The sequence below is a fragment of the Metopolophium dirhodum genome, chromosome 5 (assembly GCF_019925205.1).
Source record: "Metopolophium dirhodum isolate CAU chromosome 5, ASM1992520v1, whole genome shotgun sequence".
NCBI lineage: Eukaryota > Metazoa > Arthropoda > Insecta > Hemiptera > Aphididae > Metopolophium > Metopolophium dirhodum.
In genome coordinates, this window is record NC_083564.1 from 24755919 (window position 1) to 24780575 (window position 24657).

Here is a 24657-nt window from a genome sequence, read left to right on the forward strand (position 1 = left end):
CTTGTAACACAAGAGAGTGTATAGACTGTAATTGTATATACCTAAAAGTTACCTACCTATCCCTTCACTGTAGTCAATAAATAAACAAATTCTATCATGTAATATTTTATATATGAATTTAACATGTAACCTCTTGATTTTGATTAAATTATCTATTATGTAAATCGACCTTCTGAAGTACAGCGTGAACGATGAGAATTTTATTTTAATGAAAACATTAAAAATTTAAAAATACAATAAGAATAATCTTATTTATAATATCTAAAAATAAAACGTTTTCGATAATTATAATATCCAGGTCATAATTAAAAATTATATTACTCAAGTCGAGTGTTGTAAGATTTCTGGTTTCAAACTCGAGTGTCTTCAATATTATATTTTTCTTGCAATAAAAGATAATAAAAATTAATCGTCTTTTCTGACAAATGGAAATCTGTTCAATAAATTGTTTTTTTTTTTAAACAGTTATTTTTTTAAATAAGATGTTCAATAAAAATTAACAAACTGTAAAATATAACTAATGGAAAACACAGAGTATAAAAACAAATCGATTAATAAAAATTCGTAATATTAATCTCGGAGTGTCGATAATTGGGTAAAAATAATAATATCTCCATAATTATCCCGTCATATTGAAATACTTATACAATCTGTACTGCGTTTTGACGATTGCAATACAATATTGATGTTAAATTACCAAATCACGTGTTTTACATATTTTATTTTCCAACATATTCCGAAGCCTGAATTAAAATATAATATATGTCACGGGCGATGTCCGATGTCGGGGTATTGTCGATATTACGCGGATGAAATTGACATAATCCATGGACAACGTTTTTACCCTAACTGTGGTTCATGTTAACCTTGGGGTAATTTCGAGTTCAGCCTGCAAGTAATAATTATTAATCTCGACATTGCCCAAGCATCTATGATGATATTAATAATACATCAAAAAAAGAAATCGAACATTTTTTATTTACAATATTTTATAACTAAAATGTTTTAACGACAATTACAATTTATTATTATAATTTAAAGCTATTATAATACTACCTATAGTGGTATTTACGTGTTAAACTATTGCGACAGAGGCTAGAATAATATCACATAATACAACAGTGTTGCTTTGTACATTTACTCCTATTTGTATCAGATTTTGTTCGAAATAGGCATTTTTTTTTTTTCATACTTTTGACCACCGTTCAAAGAGAATGTATTTATAATTTTTTTTATAATAATGGTACCCCGACGATCGGATAACGTTGACATTACCTGCGTTTTGATAATACCCGTATAGCATGTATTATTATTTATTAAACATAATAATAATAATAATATAATATTTAGTCGGTATAAGTGTACACCTGTACCGCCGTGCACTATTATCTATAAATTATAATGTAATACGACGAGAACACAACAGCAACGGCGTGGACGACGAAATATTATACGTCGTCTACCGTTGTCTTTGCCAGCGCTGGTATACCTATATATGAAAAAGAAAAAAAGGTAAAATCCGATCACACTGCACGCACGCCGTGCTCGTCTAGAAAAACAATTAAAACGAAATTTTTAATCCGTACAATTTGTACTCTCCGACGACGATCCGGATGAGCTCCTCCTGCAGCAGGGGATTATATACTATTATTATTATTATTATTATTATTATCAACATTATTATCATTATTATTATTATTATTATCATTACATAATAATATTATACGCGTGTAATATTTTTTTCCCCCGGTTTCATTAATTTCTCATTTTTTTCCCCTTTGCCCCTCCGCGAATCGCAGTTCATAAACGTGAGGAATTACGCGAAGGGTTTCGGGACACGTACGCACTCTCGCGCACAATGGGACGTCTCTCCCGTCGGACATATATAATAATAAAACGTTGCGCGATGAATGCACACCACTCGCCACACACACACACGCACACACACACACACACACACACACACACGCATACACACACACGCACACACACACGCATACACCCACGCACACACACATACACACACACACACACACACACGCACACACGCACACACACACACAAACACACACACGCACACACGCACACACACACGCGCGCGCACATATATATTATATCGTATATTTATATATATCTAGTCTCCGCTAATAGCTACACATTTTCTTCTGTACACTGTCAGACGTCGTGTGTACGTATTATATTGTTATGTATATAATAATATATTATAATAGGCGCGTGCGCACGAAATCTACACACGTGCAGTACAGATAGGTATATAGTGTATACATGCACTGTGGCACACTGGTTTTGGCGCGAGAGGACCGGGCGGCGGCGGCGGATAAGTGTTGGCGGTCGCGCGATAGACCGTACGCGGTGGGGCGTGGGAGAGAAATGGAATTGTTGTACGTATAATACATATATATATATATATATATATATATATATACGAAAGGAACATGAATGATTATGATGATGAAGATGATGATGATGATGATGATGGCGATCATTATGGCTGGAGCTTTCCCCGGCACGAGTCCGCGCTCTTGTGTTTCACGCAGCACAAAAGGCGCCTCCTTCAAACGCAATAACATAAATCGACCGTTTGACCTTTTTACGAAAACGCCCCTGACGCGCGTCTCCGACACGATCGGAATAAAAGTTATGAACCCGAAACAGTGGATTGTAGGTGTATATAGGTGGGTGACGGGTGTGTGTGTGTGTGTGTGTGTGTGTGTTTCCGTGTATGTGGTGCGGAGAAATTATTTTCGAAAGTGTCTATATAGACGAATTATTACTCGCACGATGATGCTGATCTGCCCCCGCCCGAACGGTTGCTGTGTTTACGTTTTTGTGTTAGATACGTACACACGTAGACGTTTTGAAAATTGTTTTGAAATATTAATTTCTAAAGGGGCTTCGTACCAAACACAAGTACAATACATATACGGTAGTGCCTCGGTATTTCGAAGTCTTAAGAGACAAAAAAAAAAAGACGGTTGACAGGTAGGTATCGCTCTGCTGTACAGTAGGTTACGAGTGGGTCACTGTAACGGATGGTGTTAAATTTGAATTGATATAATAATATTATCGTTGTATAAGAAAAACGATTCTGAGCGAAGACGGTCTGTCAGTGTGGATATTTTATATTATATTTATATTGTCATCACTTATTATTAATACGGTAGCCGGTAAGGTGAATTATGAAGTATTATGAAGTACCTATTTGCTATACATTTTCAATAGTTACGTATAAAAGTTAAACATTTTATAAATTTTTAACTACAAATAAATATTAAATTTTGTCAAAATTCGAACTTTAAATGCTTATGAAAAGAAATTGTAGCTATGTATTTTTATATTTTTCAACTGCTAGAGTAACAATATATCAGTTTTATATATAAATTTTCCAAGCATGTTGATCTAAAAAATAAAAAATTTTTGACATTTATAGAAAAAAAACTAAATAATTACAAATTAAAAATTAAAAATGTCCGTAAATAGCTCAAAATATTTTGAAAATGTTATCAAGTACAGGAATTGATAAAATAAACATATTATGATATAAATTTCAATTGTCTACGGTTATTCGTTTTTGAATAAATTATAAGAAAATAAGGAAATCGCTACTTGAGAAATTTTTCAAATTTTGTAAATTGTCTTAAGTTATCTTTGATAAATAAAAATGACACTAGCCTTCTTTATTTTTAAATAGCTAAAGACTATATAGGTAGTATTTAATAAAAGTATATTGGAACAAAAAAATAAATACATAACAATACTATGGTAGATATACTTTGAATTCAACGTATTTTTTGCAGACGCCATACTGGTTCTAATTTTAAACACTTTGCGGATAGCGGCAACGCGTCTTACGATTTTCGAAGGACGGGAGAAGGTTACCACGGTACATAGATATAACAAATCAATTACAATTCAACAATAGTAGATATATTACAATTTACAATAGGTACACATTTAAAGTTTAGACAACATAAAAAATCAATCAATACAATCGTTGGATATAAGAAATTGGTACAAAGTTAATGTGATGAAATATTACAAATCAATATAATAACAATTCAATGGTATGGTATGGTATTGTTGGATATAAGAAATAGGTATACAAAGGCATGGTTATACAATGATAAAACATTTTAAATTTTAACGAATACATAAAAAGCAATAATGTTATAAAGGTTAGGTACATAGTTATTGTGATAGAATAATTACAAATAAATATTAAAACAATATTCAACCCGACACGCTGACATCAATCGATGTTGACGGATCTCCGACAAAAACACAATCTTCGAGCCGCGTTGACAAGACATTTTACTACAAAACGCTTAGACCGCTTCCAAGCGGATTTTCTGGGCGGCAGCGCAAGTGTCTGCGGCGTTGTATCTTCCGTCGCGTTCTCGCCGTGGAGGTCGTTGGCCAGCGGTTCCCAAGGAGCGTCCTGTACCATTTCCAGCGGCGCCATCCTCCGTGACAGCAGACTATGCACTGTCCTGCGTTCAGTGGCCAGAGGCCACTCGAGCCGGCCATAGGCGCTCGCAAATGCCGTGGACAGCACCGGCACGACGGGGGCCGTCACCGGAAGCAAGTCCGACGTCACAGGAAGCGGGCCAAAAGTCACCGAAATCTGGACGCTGTGGAAGTCGACGGCCAGCAGTTCCCGCAGCGCGAACTCTGCGCGTCGCTCGTCGGCCAACATGGGCAGGCACGCGCCGTTGTCTACCAGTTCCAGCGGCGCCATCCTCGGTGACCGCAGACTATGCACTGTCCTGCGTTCAGTGGCCAGAGGCCACTCGAGCCGGCCATAGGCGCTCGCAAATGCCGTGGACCGCACCGGAACGACGGGGGCCGTCACCGGAAGCAAGTCCGACGTCACAGGAAGCGGGCCGAAAGTCACCGAAATCTGGACGCCGTGGAAGTCGGCGGCCAGCAGTTCTCGCAGAGCGTTCTGCACGAGTTCAAGCGGCGCCATCCTCCGTGACCGCAGACTTTGCACCACCCTGCGGCCAGCGGGCAGCGGAAAATCGAGCCTGCCATAGGTGCTCGAAAACGGCGTGGACCGCGCCGGGACGAGAGCGGCCGTCACCGGAAGCAAGTCCAACGTCACGGGAAGCTGGTCGAAAGTCACCGAAATCTGGACGTCGTGGAAGTCGACGGCCAGCAGTTCCCGCAGCGCGAACTCTGCGCGTCACTCGTCGGCCAACACGGGCAGGCACGCGCCGTTGTCTACCAGTTCCAGCGACGTCATACTACGTGACCGCAGACTGTGATCCGCCCTGCGGTCAGTGGCCAGAGGCCACTCGAGCCGGCCATAGGCGCTGGCAAACGCTGTGGGCCGCGCCGGAACGACAGCGGCCGTCACCGGAAGCGAGTCCAATGTCACCAAATCCTGATCGGCCGTCGATGGAAGCTGGTGGGACCTCATCGTATTCTCATCCGGCCGCGACGTCGCCGAATGATTCTGCGATGGCAGCTCGCTGGACATGGGACCGGATATATGCGACCACCATGTTGCAACAGCCGACGGCGACACCAACGTGTTATTAGACCGTCTCAGTCGTCTGCGTATAATGGCTTCGTCCTGCATCCGATTGAAGTCCATTTTTTGAATGATACTCGTATGTGTTGCGAAAATACAAAATATTATGCTTTTAAGATTATTATGAACTGATCAGCAATATTATATAATGACTGTAGTCGTCACTGTTTACAAATGTTATGACCTTCGTTTCTATGGTGGCCGACGGTTTTTCGACCGCTTTATTTATTTGCAGCATCTTTGTAGTAATAATTATATTGTTGTTATTTTAATTAAACGACAAACGAAATTACTATTCCCTAAAACAATACAGTGAAATCTCGAGACCTCGAATAGGTCGCAGACAACAAAAAAATTATAGTTATTGAAAAAATTGTATTTATTTTAAATGCAGGGATCAATACATACCTTCGAATTATCGAAAATTCGTCTTATGTTTATTGTCGTTCGAGTTATTGAGGTTCAGCTGTAATGAACACAATACGTTTTGATTTTTAAACCAGCGATTTCTGATTCAAACAATTCCAACGTCATTGCAAGGCTGGGCACAACGAGTTAAAAAGTCAAGTTACTTTTGACTGAGTTACATAATGAAGACTTATTATTATTTTTTAAGCGATTTCTTACTTGGCAAGTTAATATCATAATATCCATTTATCCACGATAAGTACCTATGTAGTTACAATCATAACAAACCAGTTAAATGTTTGATGTGAAACATCTAATGCGGTGGGCGAAACCGACCGAGACCTTCGGCACGAGGATATTAATATATTACGATAGTTAGTTTCACTCAGGTACCTATGTGTTGAAATGTATGTATACACTTATGATACGTTTTATAAATTAATTATTTATTATAAGATTAACTATACTTAGGACTATAAATTTGGGGCTCGGGCCTCGCCTTAGATTATTTTTCCGTATTATACTAATCAATAATCATCTCTTTTTATTTAAAGATATACTATAGGTATATAACTCAAAACCATATTTTTTCTCGTACGTAGGTTAGGCGTTTTTTTCTACTTCCCCCTCCCCCCTTGAGTCAAAAGGCAAAAACTAAATGTTTCTCTCCCCAGGCTTGATTTTATCTATGATTTATTATGCTGAACTCATATTATGATTGTATTTTTTGTGAAAAAATTTATCCATTCCAGATTTTTAAAACCGTGCCAGAATAATACCTATGTTGTAAATCTAAGACTATGCTCTTTCCCTTAATAAGATAATTTATATATTTTTACAGCTTAAAATTGCTCTTATTTATTCGACGATATTTTTAAACTTAGTTTATAATCAAAATGGCTTAATTAAGGATGAACAGAATGACTTCGTTCGGAGTTATTATACTTTTCACGAAAATCACTTAAGCAAATTAATTAATGGAATGAGTTGTTACTCCTCTATTTCTATGGGATACAATCTGGACTACATAAAGTATAATATATATTTATAGTAAGTATTTACTATAATATAATATTATTATAGTTCAAACAGATAACCTTAATTGGTTCAGATAATATTATCGATCGTTTAGTTTCGTATTCGCGTATAAGACTCGGTGGTACGCCAAAAACATTATATTATGCATAATATATTGTTACAACTTACTGTTTGGTTTATTTTTTTTAGTAACATATTTTCAAACAGTCGGCGAACTTTATAATATTATCTTCAAAGAGTTAATGTAATGGCAGAGATACTAGCGTGCTTATCGTCAAAGTGCGTAACTTTTTTTGCAGTTTATCGATATTTTCGTAAAATAAATGGCCGGGCTAAAAATAATAGACGAAGTTTAACAATTACACACATTATAATGTTCCTAATAGTTCAAACTTTTGCACGGTTAATGTGCTGATAGTATATCAACATAATTCGCATTCGTCGTAAAACGTAGGTACTATATGTACTTATTATTGGTATATTATACTTGTACATCGTACGCGTAAAGCGACACAGTGCGCACATAAAACCATAGTCGATAGTTGATTTCTAGTTATTATGAAATATATAATATTAATTACAAATTAATTTATTACAAAAAAAAAAAAATAATAAAATCAATTGTTGATTATTATAAAGGAAACGCGTCAAATCGAATATCATAATATTTGCTGGCTATAATAATAGTTTTAATATTATTTGTTCGGAATAATATACAGGCAAGTACATAAATATTGTGTTGAACTATCGTGTACCTATATAATAATATAGCGTAGTGGATATAATATATGAAAAATATGAATAGGATTTGAGCGTTTTCATCTAAATATTTGTAAACGATATATATTGGTAATGGATACAATAATTTGGATGGCATTGATAATTTGACACGTATAATGGCACCAAAGTGCTGATTGGGGGTTATCGAAAAAATCATACATTCAAACGGAATTCAGATAAAAATAAAAAATGCGTATTTATAATGATTATAGTTTAAAAAATAAATATTGGTCATCGTTGTCCGTTTAGAAATACAAAAATCGGTGGAAATTCTAACAGTATACTTGAGTTATTGAAAGTTTAAATTGCATTGCATATCATATAAGTATACCTTTCAAGGTAGTGAGCAGTGGCGGTTAATAACCAACAAACAATATTAAAGCTATACGGATATCGATTGCTAAAAAAAACTAATCGAACAGGTCGGCGGTGACTAAAAAAAAAAAAATGTCATATTACCGAGTGTGCCGGATTATCGAGGCAGTTGTTGTTGTTGTGTATAAATACGGTTTTATTGAATTGGAATATTAACATATTATTACAGTAAATTCGGTCGACGTGTTTACCACGGAGTTCTCATTAATGGTCATGCCGCGAGTTATGCATACAACGTGTACAACGTTAGAAGAAGAATATTTGAATTATTAGTGTAATAATCACTAATTTTGCCATCGTCACTCTATTCGAGTGGATATTCGCGATAAACGCGATTTCGTAACAATCGTAATGACATTCTTATTTAGTCTTTTCCGTACCTATTCGAAAAGAGGTATCTTGTATTGTGTGTGTGTGTGTGTGTGTGATGTGTATCGATCTAAAAATCTGTTCACGTGCACTGCCTGTATACGCGTTGCCATCGTATAATATTATACAAAATATCATACTATAATATATAAAGGGCTCATCAGGGAAGGGGGGGGGGGGGGCGTCACAAGGTGTATTCTTAAATTTTACTCAAATTTAAAATTTCGGTAAAACATCAATATTATATTTGGTTGCTATGGAAGGGGGAGGGCAATTTCGTATTTTATCCAAAATATATTTTATATGTATATATTATAATGTTATACCTACAGAACTACAGAAGCACTATATACGTATAATATTATTTGTGTTCTTATTATTACGCCTACGTGAATGAAGGTAGACGAAATGTAATTAGTAATGATTACTAATTTTGCGCATTGTAACTCGACGCGATTTCTAAACGCGATTTCGCAACAAATGTTCGTGTCTCCATCTGAATGGCGTTCGTTTTTTTTTTCTTACCCGTATCTGTTCGTAAAAACCGTCTCTTATATTGAGTGTGTGCGAAGAGCCTACAAGACCCGACTGTCGATGTATCGATCTAAAAATGTGTCCTGCACGTACCTACACCGCCAAAATATAATATAATATTTTATATTATGTAGGTATATTATGAAAATTGTTATAGACATTTTGACACGCTTCGTGTTATCAATGATAAAAACAAAATATATTAAGATTTGATTGGTAACAATTGTAGGGGGGGTTACCAATACACACTCATACCATACATCTATTTAGTGTTTTTTAAAGTAACCTATTGGCTAATGTAATAGCTCATAAGCAATCTTCTTTTCCGTAATATGTAGTGATTTATAATGAAGTGTAAGCCTCAATAGTAATTTTTTTCGGTAAATGCGTCATGATTTAAAAACCATAAATCGATGGCATTTGACTATCGTAAAAATAATTACACTTATAAAAACAAATCGTGCTGTATATATACGTAACATATTATGGGTCATTGCGTTGTTATATTATTATACATATGCAATTTACAATATGTATCTATAAAGGCACACGAAATGTAATTAATATAATAATTACTAATTTTTCCACTGTCGCTATAGACGTATCATCGCGTATACGTCATCTATTCGTGTGGATATTTGCGATAAATGTCATTTCGTAAAAAATGTCCGTTTCCTTCGTAAAATGACGATTTTTTTTTTTTTTGAAGGGTCTATTCGAAAAAACGTCTCTTATATTGTGTGCGTCCCGTTCCGGTCGTCGATATGTATCGATCTGAAAATCTGTTCACGTATACACTGGCACGCTGCACGCTGTATATTTTAATGTACAGTCGTACAGAGTATTATACAATTTATTTCTTACTGTGTACACTGTATAATATTATGCTTGCGGAGCTCTTGTAATATACTTGACGCGGGCCTTTGCGGAACCGCGGCCGCTCGTACGGCAAGCGGATGCGTCGAGGAAACGGCCCGGTGGTCGCTGCAGGGGCGAACACGGGAGAAAAATAATACCCACACAAAATATACCTATTTGTACTATTATACGTCATGATTTCTAGTACGACGATGACGATGATAATATGTCCGGGCTTAGAGGTATTCATCTGCCGCGTACCTGCAGTAATATACGCGTACGCGATATTGTTACGTGTAGGTACGTACATAATATTACGGTCGTGGTAATCCGGTAAGCGAGCACAAAAGACCGGCGCCGTACACAAAGAGCGGCAGCCTAATGGAAAGACGAAAAATAAAAAAAAACACGGCGCAGAAAGAATTAATGCGTTTCGCTCGCGTGCGTGGGGACTTGGCTATTATTCGGCCATAACAAGACCCGTAAGCCAATCCCGGTGTCTCGTATACGTTATTACCGGGTCGTATAAATAATAATGCTGCTGCTGCTGCACAGGGTGAATCTTTTGACGTGCGACACGTCGGTTGATTTCGAAGAGATAATACCCCGTACCCTATCTACCCGTTGACAGTGTTATATAGTTTTGGAGACATTTTCAAATCTATAACAATAGAAATAATACGATGTTCCTGTTCTTGCAGTCTTACAATTTTTCGACGGTCATAATAGTATTTAGTCTTAGTATTTATACTGATTTCAAAAACGAAAAAAACACATTTTTTTTTTTAAATAGAAATTCCGAAACGTAATGAATGTCTTGCGTCCACCCTGTACATTATATAACATAATATGGTCCGGACAGTGAGTGCACAGGTGGAAATCTCCTGCGACAAGGATGATAACTTTCATCACGACGACGACGACAATGTAGGATAATAATAATCATTGTTCTGTTGTGCTCGTCAATGCATTTATTATATATTTTATGGCGTTGACCGCAAAATATCGATTCCAACCACCGCATACCAGGTTAACTTATAATATTATATAATTGTGTTTGCTTTGCTAACTAGTAAATCTTTAAGTTGAAAATCGAATCGCATCGTATTAGAACTCTTATATTATTTTGATTGATAATATCTATAAAAAAAAAATGATAATATTATGAATTAGGCATTTGCTGTATTGTTATAATATTACACGCACGTTGGCCCTGCTAGTGAATTTAGTTCAGTGTATGAAAATGAAAAGCAAATCGTCAACCATACGTACTTCTCTCGACTCTTCTATAAATATTACATCTACTCTTTCGATGGTTCGGTTGCAATTATTCGGCCATCACAAGACCCGTAAGCCAATTCCGGTGCCTCGTACATTATTACCTGGTCGTATAAATAATACTGCCCCTGCACAGGGTGAATCTTTTGACGTAAGACACATCGGTTTGTTTCGAAGAGTAGGTCAGTAAAGCACGATTGAGCATATACCTTTTTAGCAACGCGATTGAGCATAGAATATTTTACGCGATGTTACCACGTGGCCGAAATTTTGTGAGCTGAGGCCTGCTTCATCGACAATGGTATCGGTTACTAGATTAGTTCCGGAGCAATAAAGGTCTGACATTTTAAACATTTAAAATTGGGGGATATATAGGATAATAAATTAAGATACAATTCCAAAATCATTATAGAAATAATATCAGTGTTCGATCACCTATACTCTATAGCAGCGGTTCTAAACCTGTGGTCCGCGGCCCCCTGGGGGTCCGCGATACTCATGTCGGGGGTCCGCGGCAGCCTTAACACATAACATACGTCAATAAGTGACATGAATGCATTATTACAATATTGTTGGATTATTGTTTTTTTTTTTTCATAAATAATATGTAGATTCTACACCAAATAATTGTATTATTAATATTTATTAAGTACAATCAGTTTTTCTTCTTGTTCATACGAAATTTACATGCGTATAGCACTGTAGTATCGGCAGTCTTATATTTACTGCAACTTAGTGCAGTTGATCGATCGTACTCGATTATGGTTTAATATTGCATTTTTATAAAAAATTTAAAAAATAATTGTAATAAAATAATTATAAATGTGTATGTTTTGTTATGTCTACTTATGTAGTTCGTTCTATAAAATAATTATTATGATTTTGGTTATGATAACATGAGATGTTTTGTAAAAAGAAAAAAAGTATTCGATAAAAATTGGTAAGGGGGTCCGCGATTTCTAGAAATCTTTCATCACGGGTCCGTGATCTACAAAAGGTTAAGAACCGCTGCTCTATAGTACTGTTGACTTATAAACCATGCAGTATTATTTTTAATTCGTACCATATTTTGATTTTATTATTTTCATAACTATTATTATCATTATCATTATTATTATTATTATTATTATCAAACAGATTTATGTGACTATATTATTGACTATGAAATCATGTTATTTTTTTGATATGTTGTATTTTGAATTATTATAATAATATAAATAAAAATGTTTGTATAAAATAGTTTAAAATGGAAAATGGCAACGTTGCAGAGTTTTTTATGCTCAATCGTGTAGGTTATCTTTTGTATTCCGATTTCCTTTGATACACCGATAATTTCGGTGTTTCCGAATTGCGGACAAAGTGACAAAAACCATGTGAGTTGCGGACGAAATCTAAAAAGGTAACATACGAATTGTGGACACAAATATAAGATAAGAAATTTCCTATTATTATTTTTGATATAGCGATCGTGGACGTTGGGAAATTATTGTTTGATATTAACGATTAAGATTGTGCTTTTGAAACCGCTGCCTATGTTTAATCAGTTTATCGACAACCATACTCGCTTGCCTTAAATGAAGTACAGACTAGTAGCTATACGAAAATGAATTGTTCTGCTGTACGAAATTTAAAATGAGCAAAAAAAAACTATTAAAAAGGAGGCATTTATTAGCAAACAATATTCACGTGGTGAAATCAGTAGAATATCATATAACAGGCTGTTTTAAAAACATTTTTACCACAAGATCTATAAAAACTATGACGATAAATAATGACGATAATCTAAAAATATTTTATAAACAATTTTTTCCACAAAATTAAAACAATAAATAATTCAACAACATTTTAAAAATAACGATTGCTCTTTTGCAAGACACAAATATTTTTAACCCCACCTACCAATTTTTTTAGTAGCTTATCCTAAGTCCTGAGAAAGTGGTGAAGGGAAATATTTGCATCCACAACTAACGTGGTTTCTATTGAAAAAAGCTCTGTACGCAATTAGTATTATGACAACGAAACTCGTGTCCGCAATTGTTATGTTATAATTCCTGGCCTAAATAATTCGTCCGCAACTAGTATGTGTCCAATAATTTCGCTCAATCGTGTTGCAAAAAAGGTGTTTATGCTCAATCGTGTCTCAGCCGTACCTACCCGTCCTACCTGTTGACATTTTTTCGTACTGCGTCGACAGTGTTATAATATTATATTATTATATAATTGTTTTTGCTTTGCTAATTAGTAAGTCTTTAAGTTGAAAATCGAATCGCTTATATTTTGATTTATAATACCTATAAGAAAATTTGTAGTATTATGAATTAGGCTTTTGCTGTGTTGTTATAATATTACATGCACGTTGGCCCTGCTATTGAATTTAGTTCAGTGTATGAAAATAAAAAGCAAAACGTCAATCCTACCTACTTTGCTTGACTCTTCTATAAATTGCGTCTACTCTTTCGATGGTTCGGTTGCTCTGGAATAACTCTTGTCGAAAACGGATATAAAGGAAGAGGAAAAGGTATAAAATTAATAATAATAATAATAGTTTTAAAGTAAATAATATAAAAACGAGAGAAAAAGTCTAAGAATGTACTTTAAAATATTTTTTTCGCTCAGTTATATACTTATCATTTTAAACAACTAATGTTTTTTTTATTTTTTTTTAAACTTTTCAGAATTATTTTTTTTTTTTGCTTTACTTTAACTTCTAAGTTCTAACGCTTCTACTTTTTTCTGTTATTTATTTATTATCATTTTCGTCTTATATATGTATATGTACACTCGCATAATATATTACACGTGCATAACTAAAACGTACTTTTATATATGCTCACGTCGATATATTATTATAATGTACAAGTTTTTAAAAAAACATCTCCGCCCGTTTTTTTAAAAAAAAAATAAACGGCTTAAAGAAACGACAAACGACATGTGTGTTTGTTCCGTAAAATATTAAGTCGTAAGCTTCAGTATCTATATGCGTATTATGTCGAATACGGATGTAATGGATTCAAAAATGTATACGCATCACTCATAGGTACATAATATTGTACGCATAATATATTATTATGACTCATTAAATCTCTATATATGTTATGAATTATATTGTATCCGAAATATTGTAATTACTCGGGAAACTGAAAATTTCAATAAATTACACATCGTGAAAATATTTTCCAGACTGGAAAAAAAAGATGGGAAACCGATTGCCATATGAATAACTGCAGCAGTACACGACGAAAGCGATTTATTTTGGAATCGTCTCGACTTGTTTGAAATAATTTTTAATACTACACTCGCCCGCGACTTAACGGTTAATAATAAAGTAATATGATACGCACTTATAATATAATACGTTTAGGCGCACGCACACGTTTACAACAAAATAACACTTTAATTAGGTAAATATAGGTATGCGCGCGCGATACTATTATGATATTATCGTCATTGTTGAGTGAAATATCGATTTATATCGTATTAATAATATATTATGGCTGGCGCCATGCAAAGACTCGTCGACATTGACGAGCAATCGTTTCGGTGCATTTCCGACGGTGCCAATCTTCAGATCCGACTGATTGCAGGAACCGTTGCCCGGGAGTCAATTTTCAAACGAGATATTCGCCGCGAGAATAGAGGGGTCGCGTGTCTGCCGGCGAGACGCGGGGTAGATAATGCGCGGGGGTTGCGAGCTCCAAAATTTTGGTTGGTGGGGGGGGGGAGGAGGAGGAGGAGGAGGAGGAGGAGAGGTCGGTAACTGATACGCACATTTGTAACGCCCTCCGGATCGAGCGCTATAAATTCCGCAAAGGTTCTCAATCGACGGGGATATAATATAATATACACTCTGGAGATGTGGAATCCGGCGTCCCATTAATTTCCATACGCGTTATTTGTCAGCTCGCGCGAGGTTAGCGGAACGACAGCAAGACAAATGAATTCAATTCCGATGGTTATAGTGGTTCTTAAATTTTGGCCCCGCGAGAAGTCTATACACAACTGCAGCAGTCTGCGCGTTATCGACGAGGAACACCGCAGCGGGGCGATGATAGGCTGGCTGCGCCCCCCCCTCCCCCCCTCCCCACCGTCCGCGGCTTATACAAAATATATATATTATTATATAACATATTATATAGGTAATACCACCGCACGCTATAACTAACGCGTTTCGGGATTTGCCTAATGAATTACCGCCACCAAATCCTCCTCTACCTCCACGGACGTCGTAATCGCGGTGTAATGCAAAACACACATAATACACAATGTTATACGCCCGTCGATCATTCGGTGCCGTTTTTTTCGCAACGCTTTCCCCCGGGTTTTTAAACTCTCGTGGGTAATTATTTGTAAATAAACCAAACGAAATTAATTTAATATTCATTCTTAAAACCAACTACACTTTTTACAGTCAAATATATTTCACTCGTTGTACAACATTTGTGTAATTTGTGAGCAAAAGGGTTTTTTTATGTAAATGAACGCGTCATAAGATAAACTGTTGAACTCTTTACTACCTACGCAAATAACAGTATTATGCGTACAGCACCCGAGTAATTAATATTTAAATAACAGATGGACCGTGGACGTTAAAATGTATAATTATTATACTAACAGGTACGCTATTATACGCTAATGTTTTGTTTAGGGCCATAGACAATGCACGACCAGTCTTCTTTTATCATCGATAAACATTCCGAGTGAAATGAAAACGCAAAAATAAGTCTAATTTTACGCGCCGTTCAGAAAAGCGCTCGTTAAAATATCACGTAATATTACGACTGCGTCTGTTTTAACAACAACATCGTCTCAGCTGCAATTAACGGTTTTATTTAATACGATGAACCTTGTACGATATTGTAGCCATGTTATGCAGGTAACGATTATTGCGCACGCGCGTAAGTAGGTACTGTGCATTTTTAATTTAAATTTCGGCGCACAAGTGTAGCGCGTAATTAGTGGACGGAGCCGTCAGAGCGTTTTCATTGATGTCTATAATAACGCTAGCCGATGACTTAATCCTAATTGATGTGGGTTTCGGGAGATTTAAATAGTTGGCCAAGTACACACGCGACGTGAGGGGGGGGGGGGTGCTAAAAGAGAGAATCAATAGAAGTGTCAGACGAGAAAACGGAATATATATATATGCGTATATCGCCGAGTTGAGATCAAAGTTCTACGACGACGAGCTGAGTATGTCGAGATCGCGGCGGGGTCGAAATAACGTTACACGCCCACACTCACACACACAGAGAGAAAAGGGCTAAAACCGCTAACGTGTATGGCTCTGGTATTATAAACACAAGTCGGGGGGGGGGGGGGGGGGGCACGACGACGATGAACGTGTGGAAATCAAAATCGAAATTATAATAACAATAGGTCCCGCCGAGTCGTTGTAGCGGATGATGCAATAATGAAGATCGATGCTCATCGCGTGGTTAATAATAATAAAATTGACGAATCGCGACTACCATATTAACATGTTATTATAATGTACCTACTTACGACTGTTAACACGCAAAATGTATACTAAATATGATCAAAACTGGTTAGGATGCAGCGAACGGTATAGCAGCTGCACAGTGTCACACTCGTTGTTGTAATTGTTATTAGGTATATTATTATTGTATGTGTGTCATCACTATTGTTATTGTTTTTATTATTATTATTATTATTATTATTATTACTATCGTCATCGCGGTGACTTATAATAAGAGTCACAACGCACATTGTGCAAAAAGTCGATACTATATATATGTGTGTGTGTGTGTTTGTAATAATATGTTTTTATGAGGTTTTGCAGTTACTATACTGCGCGCGGCCATTTTATGTTATTATGTTATATATTATTTAATAATTTATATCTCGACGTTGTCACAACATTCATATTTCAATGCGATTTCTCTTGTCGGCTACATCCTTTTTCATATTATTTTATTTATCACCATTAGCCTTTGTAATTAGTCACGCGACTTGCAGGCCTCGAAAAAGACATGATTTATGTCGTATTGTTATACACCGTTGATCGATACCTATAACAAATGAATTATAATAATATTATACACGGCCGGTAATATGATTCAAGTTCGACACAATTTATATTTATTATCTCAACCATCGCCAAATACAATATGATAATACTAGTCATACCATTATATTATAAGACGTGTGTGATGGTTGTTATATTATATTATAAAAGTGTTGTCTTCGGTGCTGTTGAAATATTGAACGCAAATGAAACAGTAAATGTGAAATTCGAGGCCAGCTAATGTATATACCATATATTATACGAATAACAAATGATACGTGCAATAAGGATTCTAAATTGAACATTTGGATTGACAAGGGTGTACAGAATAAAATATATAAATAGACGAAATAAGGTATACGTAAGGGTCGGTCTCTATTGAAAATACATCAAAAGAGAATAGACTGTTGAAATTCGAATTTATTGGCACTTGAAAATAGCGTAAAAATAGTGAGATGAATATTTAAATAAGTACACTTTTCAGCGTGAAAAAAAAAGGAAATGGACGCGCGTACCTATCCCCATATAATATTATGACATGTTATATATTTTAATACGTTTCTTTAAAGTGGGTATTTTATTTTTGATAATAATAATAATAATAAATGAAAAGCGACTACTCGTATTAATATTATTGTTATAGTCGCATTATTCTAATACGGACCGCATTGGACACGTCGCGTGTTATTACAACATCGAGACGCGTTTTAATGAAGATATATAGTATGCATAATAATATGATATTGAACGATATAAACAATAACAGTAATAATGATAAAAAGACGCCATAATATTTTAAGCAGATTAAATAAACACGGGAAACGAACGAGAAGTGCGCAGTTTAATATATACAGTTACGTTTTATGTTAATTTGTGTGAATTAAATGAATTCGGCCAGCTGTTGGTTGTGTTTACCTATTTGCACTGGAAATGATAATGAAGGTTGAAAGTATATTCGTATATTTGCATTTCTTTGTTGTCCGTCCCCGTGGTTTTCCGAGTGTGTGGGTACATAATATTATGGTACACATCTATACTCGGAAAACGCGCCTTCAATCACTGCGCTGTTTATGTTGTTTCCGAAGAAATTCGGCATTCCGCGATGATTGTCTACTGCACAACAGGTGTTCATTGATCGTAAAAAAAAAAAAAAAACAAACTTTTACACCGAACTTGACCGAATTGCCGGCGGTCTTGACGTTTTTAAAGCTCGGTTCTTGATTTATAGCCTGCACGATATCGCGCTGCTTTTCATATCGCCGAACGGTTCTTTAAATGTTTGATTTCCGACACGCCATATAATGATGCGGCTGCAGTCTCTCCGGCCTTTCGCCCGATTCACAATATCATAGCTGACCGCCGAGTCTTAAATTTTTGATTTTAACGTTTCAAATAAAAATCGCTTCTATCGCACAATAAGACCATCTATAGATAATAGGTTGTAATAATATAATATATTATTACAACCTATATAGTATATTATACTATCGTCTAGTTCGAACTTCTCGTTGATATAATATATTCTGACGTGTGCCGCGGTATTGTGAAACAAACAAAAAAAAACAAAACACCAATAGCGAGTTACTAGAATATTATTACGACAGTGATAATATAATAATATTCTAATCGATCGATTCATATTGTTTTCAGGCCACGATGCAAGTGCGAAGATTTATACTCCTGTGCGGCGTGCTGGGCATGATCGATTGCGGTTTCGGCTGTCAGTTGTCCGAGTTTATGTGCGATACGGGCTATTGTGTGGCCTTGGACAAATTCTGCAACGGTAACGACGACTGCGGAGACAAATCGGACGAACCGCCGTATTGTTCACGTGAGTCTTTTCCTCGTTTGTATTAATTACGACGACGACGACGATAACAACAATAATAAAATCCTATGCATTATAATATTATGTTCGCCGGAAACGATGTAAACGAGACGTTTTCGCTCGGGGCGGAGTCAGAATTCTCCGATATTGCGCGCGTGCAGAACATTTCGATGGGTATAACACTAAAACGAATTTCACAGTCGTATGGGACACGTATAATATTATAAGGTTCGGATATGGTTTCGGTTTGCGAGGGACAGAAACTTTGTCGCGACACTTCGATGAATAAACGCAATCGAACATCGTCCACAACCGTGTAATTGGCCCCGCCGAATAATCTAATCGTTTGAGACGGGCGAGCATAGATTGGTGCCTGACAACCCTTCCGCTTTTGACACGACGCCCCAGATAATAACCACGCGTATTATGCGAGTACTTATCGCCATAGAAATCCTGGGTTTCGCGAACTGCAGTTATACGATTTCGAGGACGGTACGAACCGTTATGAAAATTAAAACCATCGGCGCGACTTTATGTCGCTGACCGATCAGACATATACATCGGGTAGGAACCTAAACGAACAATAAACGAGACGTTGTCGCTCGGGGTGGATTCAGAATTCTCCACTATTGCGCTCTCACTCGCACGCGTGTAGAACATTTCAATATAGGTAACACTAAAACGAATTTCAAAGTCGCATATGGGACACATATAATATTATAAGGGTTCGGATATGGTTTCGGTTCGCGAGGCAGAAACTTTCGATGAAAAATAGAATCGAACATCGTTCACAAGCGCAGTTGGCCCCGAATAAACCAATCGTTTGAGACGAGCCAGTGTTGGTGTCTGACAACCCTTCCGCATAACCGTCGCTTTTGACACAACGCCCCAATTCGAGCAGATACCTATACGTGTATTCTACGAGTACTTATCACCATAGAAATCCTGGGTTTCGCGAACTGAAGTTCTACGATGTTTTAAGGTCGTTATTAACCGTCATGAAAATTAAAACCATCGGCGCGGCTAAACGTCGCTGACCGATCAGACATAATATACATCAGGTAGGTACATATTACAAACAACAACCAATTTAGCACGGGATAAACGGATAGGATATATTATGGTTACTTCGTCTATACCATTTGAGAATACAGGGTCATCTGAGTCAACATAAACGTTGGGCATTTATCGAATAATATTATTCCGTGACCGCGACGGACGTTTTTTGTAAGCCTATCATAGTGACGAGTGACTAGCGATATTGTATTTAAACACCGTGTATAGGTATAATATTGTTGTACCCATACGATTAATTCGAAGGAGAAGCAATACGATATAAAAACAATAGTAATAATAACGAAATAAATAAATCGTACGAAATAATTGTATATTTAAACGCATATGCATCGCTCGTCAATATTTAACAATTGCTATAACTGCGGTGGAGGTCGCACAGACCGATAGATTTTATTAATATTGGTCATCGGCCAACCATTTGTTGCGCATGGAACTCGACGATAATTATAACGTATTATTCTAATACGATTTCGCCGATTAATATTATAATAATATTTTATGCTCTCTATCTAGTCGTACAATTATTGTTTGAACTATGATCGGCTGATACGGAAATATATACCAACTCACCCACATATTTATCGCGAAGTGTCCAGAAATAGCACCGCTGGAGAACTCCACTGACGTGGCCAACTAGAAATCTTACAAATCGGTTATTTTTATCCTGGCGATTTTTACGTTATTAAATTCTATTTTTGTTTTTAAAACATCCCTTTTAATTTCGCTTTCATACGACCGAAGGCAGGGTAATTTTTTATGAAGAAAAATTGTTTACCAACAATCATATAGTATATATATATATATTATATATCGATTGCAGCTGAACAAATAAGTTTTTAATTAATAAGCAATTAAAGTTTTGATGAGCAGAGTAGTGAACCACAACGTTTCCAGCCCGGCAGTGAAGCGCACACCTTGTAATTTTACTCCCCGCTCGCCTAAACTTTAAACGCTTATTAATAATAAAAAAAAACTTTTCTTTCGATATTCGACATCAACAGTTTTCGAAAAGAATTCTCAATATTATAAAATACAAAAAAAAAAAAAATAGAAGTCTCTTACCCCCCTCCCCCACCCTAACTATACGGCCGTACCCGTCAAAGCGGCCATTTGTCACCACCGCAAACAATTATTTTGTTCGATATTTTTTGCTATTTACACAAGCTGCACAGCCATAGCTCGTGCAGCTATTATTAGGTTTGGAAAACGGCACTGCTAAATGTGTCTTCGTGTCAATTTCTCGACTGTTTGCCGACGACGCCTGCAAAGGTCGGCGCTGGGATTTCGTATATTATAATACGCTCCGATCGAGCGGCGTTCAATTCTCTACTGATACGGTCGCGATACGTCTGCGGCACCGTCGTCGGACGTCGATAAAATGTACAACAACTGTCGACCATATAACGGATACGTTCCCCGCATACCCAGGTATATGATTGTGTATAGGACCGTAGCGTGGGTTCGCGACCCTACACGGGTTTTGTTTGCCGAGTTAATATGGCCATCACCTGTCGGTGTATTCATATTATAGTGATATTACATCGGACTGCCGGTGATATGGGACTTGGTCCATTTTACAATGTTTGTTCCTCGTCTGTCATCATCCCCTCTATATCAAACACGAGAGATATATATAATTTTTTCTTTTTTTACGACATGTGTGTAAAAAATGCGCAGCACAAATATGTAATTTCGATTCCGCTTGGCCGGCTGCTCTGGCATTGTGTCCTATAATAGTACGCACAGCTCGATCGATTCCCGACCACTGACCCAGTGGTTTGGGCACCGAATTTATTACGTGCGCAAATAGATTGTTGGAATGTGTCCAGAACAAATTGTCAGGTTTCGCGTGTTGTATATATATATTATTGTATTATACGCTGCACATACGTTAGGAACGAATCGGCCACCTCGTGTTTTGCGAGCCTGCAGCTGTAGCGACGGAAGGGTTGGGGGTATTTATGATGGAAGTTAAAAGTGACGGTGGCGTGAAGAGCGAATTTAAAGATCGACCCCCCCCCCTCCCCTCGTCGGGGAGCAGGTCAGGTTAGTGTTGACGGATTTTTATCAGACAATTTCGAGTACAGTTATCCATATTTCCATAGTGTGATCCGATTTTTTTACACAATAATAATATATTAACCGAGTCATACGGTTTCTAAACAATGTATAACATTAGTACAGTAGTACTCCAATAAAGTTTAAGTAAAGACACAATTTGTTAACAAATGTCACACGTCATGAACGTGTGACTAGATATTATGTATATAAAGAAAACGTTAATATAATATAGAAACGCCTAAATAAAATAAGCAGTTTGGCACAAAAAGTGAGATTTCTATGTAGCTATTAAGGATTCTTAATACAGTTGATGTATTTGAATTTTTATAATGTGAAACAAAAATTAAGTTATTCTGAAAACGTGTAAATTTAAGAAATATATAAATATGTAATATTACTATTAATATAGTATTATATATTAGATACCTATATATCAATGGTACAATAGTTATTCTACAAATATTGTGAACCCTTTCAAACCCCATTTTCTACCACGACCTCAGCTCAACATCGGAGGGTGGAAAATTATTATTTACTAAACCCGTGTCATAATATTATCTGTATCGCTGTTTATTTTATCTGATTCATCATCGTCGTCCGTACATAAGATATACTACATATTCACTGTATTATCATACATTTATTCGCAATATATCTATATATACAATATACCGTTCTAGTAAATAGTCTTCTCTGGGACGATTTCGAATAAAATATAATTAACTCGCGACTCGCGTCACAACATGCATAATACAATATTATGTCATTCACTCCAATACATTATCCTATTACCCGTTTCGTGTAACGGCCAAAGCAGCTGTAATATATTATAATAACACGTATCGACTTGAACGCGTAAGCGAATATATTAAGAATGAAAAAGGCGCGTCGTCGTATAGGTGTAATATAACGCGAATGCGGAGCTTTTCGCGCGACAATTTATTTACAACATTCGTTAAACTTTTCTTGTTGCACACGCCACTCGCCGTGAACCAAAACCGGAAAATAATCGCGTTATGCGCCCGTCGTCGGCAATCGTATATGCACGATTATGCACGTACACATTATGATGTACACTATATATACCTACCTACCTACTTGTTATACCGTACAGATCATATTATTATAAATTATATAACACTCGTCGAAGTGTTTCGGCAACTCGGTCCGCGGTTAACGTAGGTACAAATTACCCGGTCGGAAAACGACGAATAAAATTGGTCCGCTTAAAACTGTAATCTGTGCTCGGGTACGACATATTATGGTGTCATAATATAATATCTATTTATACAATAATATCACGTTTATATTATAGTTTTCATCGGCGGACACTCCGAATTAGATCTCACATGCAAACGTCTTTTGTACGTACCGATAATTAAACGAATATGGACCTACGGCCGTGCCAGTAAGTCCAATATTGATATCATCCAACGTTGCCCAGACATTGCTCTCCGCAGTGTTGTCGCAGCATAATATACCGGTACGATAGAAATGACATTATCCACCGAGATTTGATGATGACCTCCGTCCAGGACGAGATTACCAAGTTTGCGAGAAAACACGAGAAAAGACTAGATAAACACACCAATCCAGCAGCAATTCGACTACTTGATAACTCTCAAGACATTAGGCGTCTCAAACGCCGAAGACCATATGACTTAGTATAAATTATTAGACCAAGGCTGGGATGACCTCTCCACTGGGAGTGATATCCCAAACATGTTTTTTTGCGTATATTTACTAAATATTTATTCATTAATTTATTAATATTTAATATATGTACTAAGTATACTATATGTATATTTACAAAATATTTATTCATTAATTTATTAACATTTAATATGTATGTACACCTGTTAAATGTATTGTTATAGATCATTGATCGTCATAATAAAAAAACCGACCTTCGGGTGGTTTAAAAAAAACAAAAATAAAAAAATATTATAGTTAGATTGTACACTTTGTGCACGCGTCGTTTCGGATACTGCGCGCATTTCGCGCCGAGTGCGAGGTGACATTTTAACGTGATATATATATTATTACATATTTTAATATTTATGTATTATAACATTTATAATGGCACAGTACGCGCGTACGCCTGCAGGTACTGTAACTGCCGACGTTACATCGTCACACGACTGACATTTAATTTCGTTTTGCAAGACAATAATATCGTATCGGCGACGCCATATCGCGCGGGCCGTGCAATTTAACAGCAAGGTGACACAATCATCGTATATTATTGGCGCGACGACGAGACAAGTGCGCGCAAAGTAAATTTATTCGATATTTAACACGCGGCGACAGTGCAAACAACAACGATTGTCGAAGTTGTAGTTTTGTACCTGGGTATGGTGTGCGAGCCGTGGAATTTATTATATCGTTATATTATATTGATCACTACGATGATGTTATAATAATATGTGGACCGCAGTATATTAAACTGGTGTACGGTTAGAGTGGAAA

At 36.4% G+C, this 24657-nt stretch overlaps 1 protein-coding gene across 6 annotated transcripts in view; it reads left to right on the top strand.

The window, feature by feature from the left end:
* Positions 1-24657, top strand: part of LOC132944689 (uncharacterized) — a 382446-nt gene that overhangs the window by 277222 nt on the left and 80567 nt on the right. For all 6 annotated transcript variants that reach the window (XM_061014161.1, XM_061014160.1, XM_061014163.1 and 3 more), the window contains one exon: positions 18873-19053. In XM_061014161.1, coding sequence (XP_060870144.1) covers positions 18879-19053 — 175 coding nt within the window. In that variant the 5' untranslated portion in view covers positions 18873-18878. The remainder of the gene's footprint in view (positions 1-18872; positions 19054-24657) is intronic.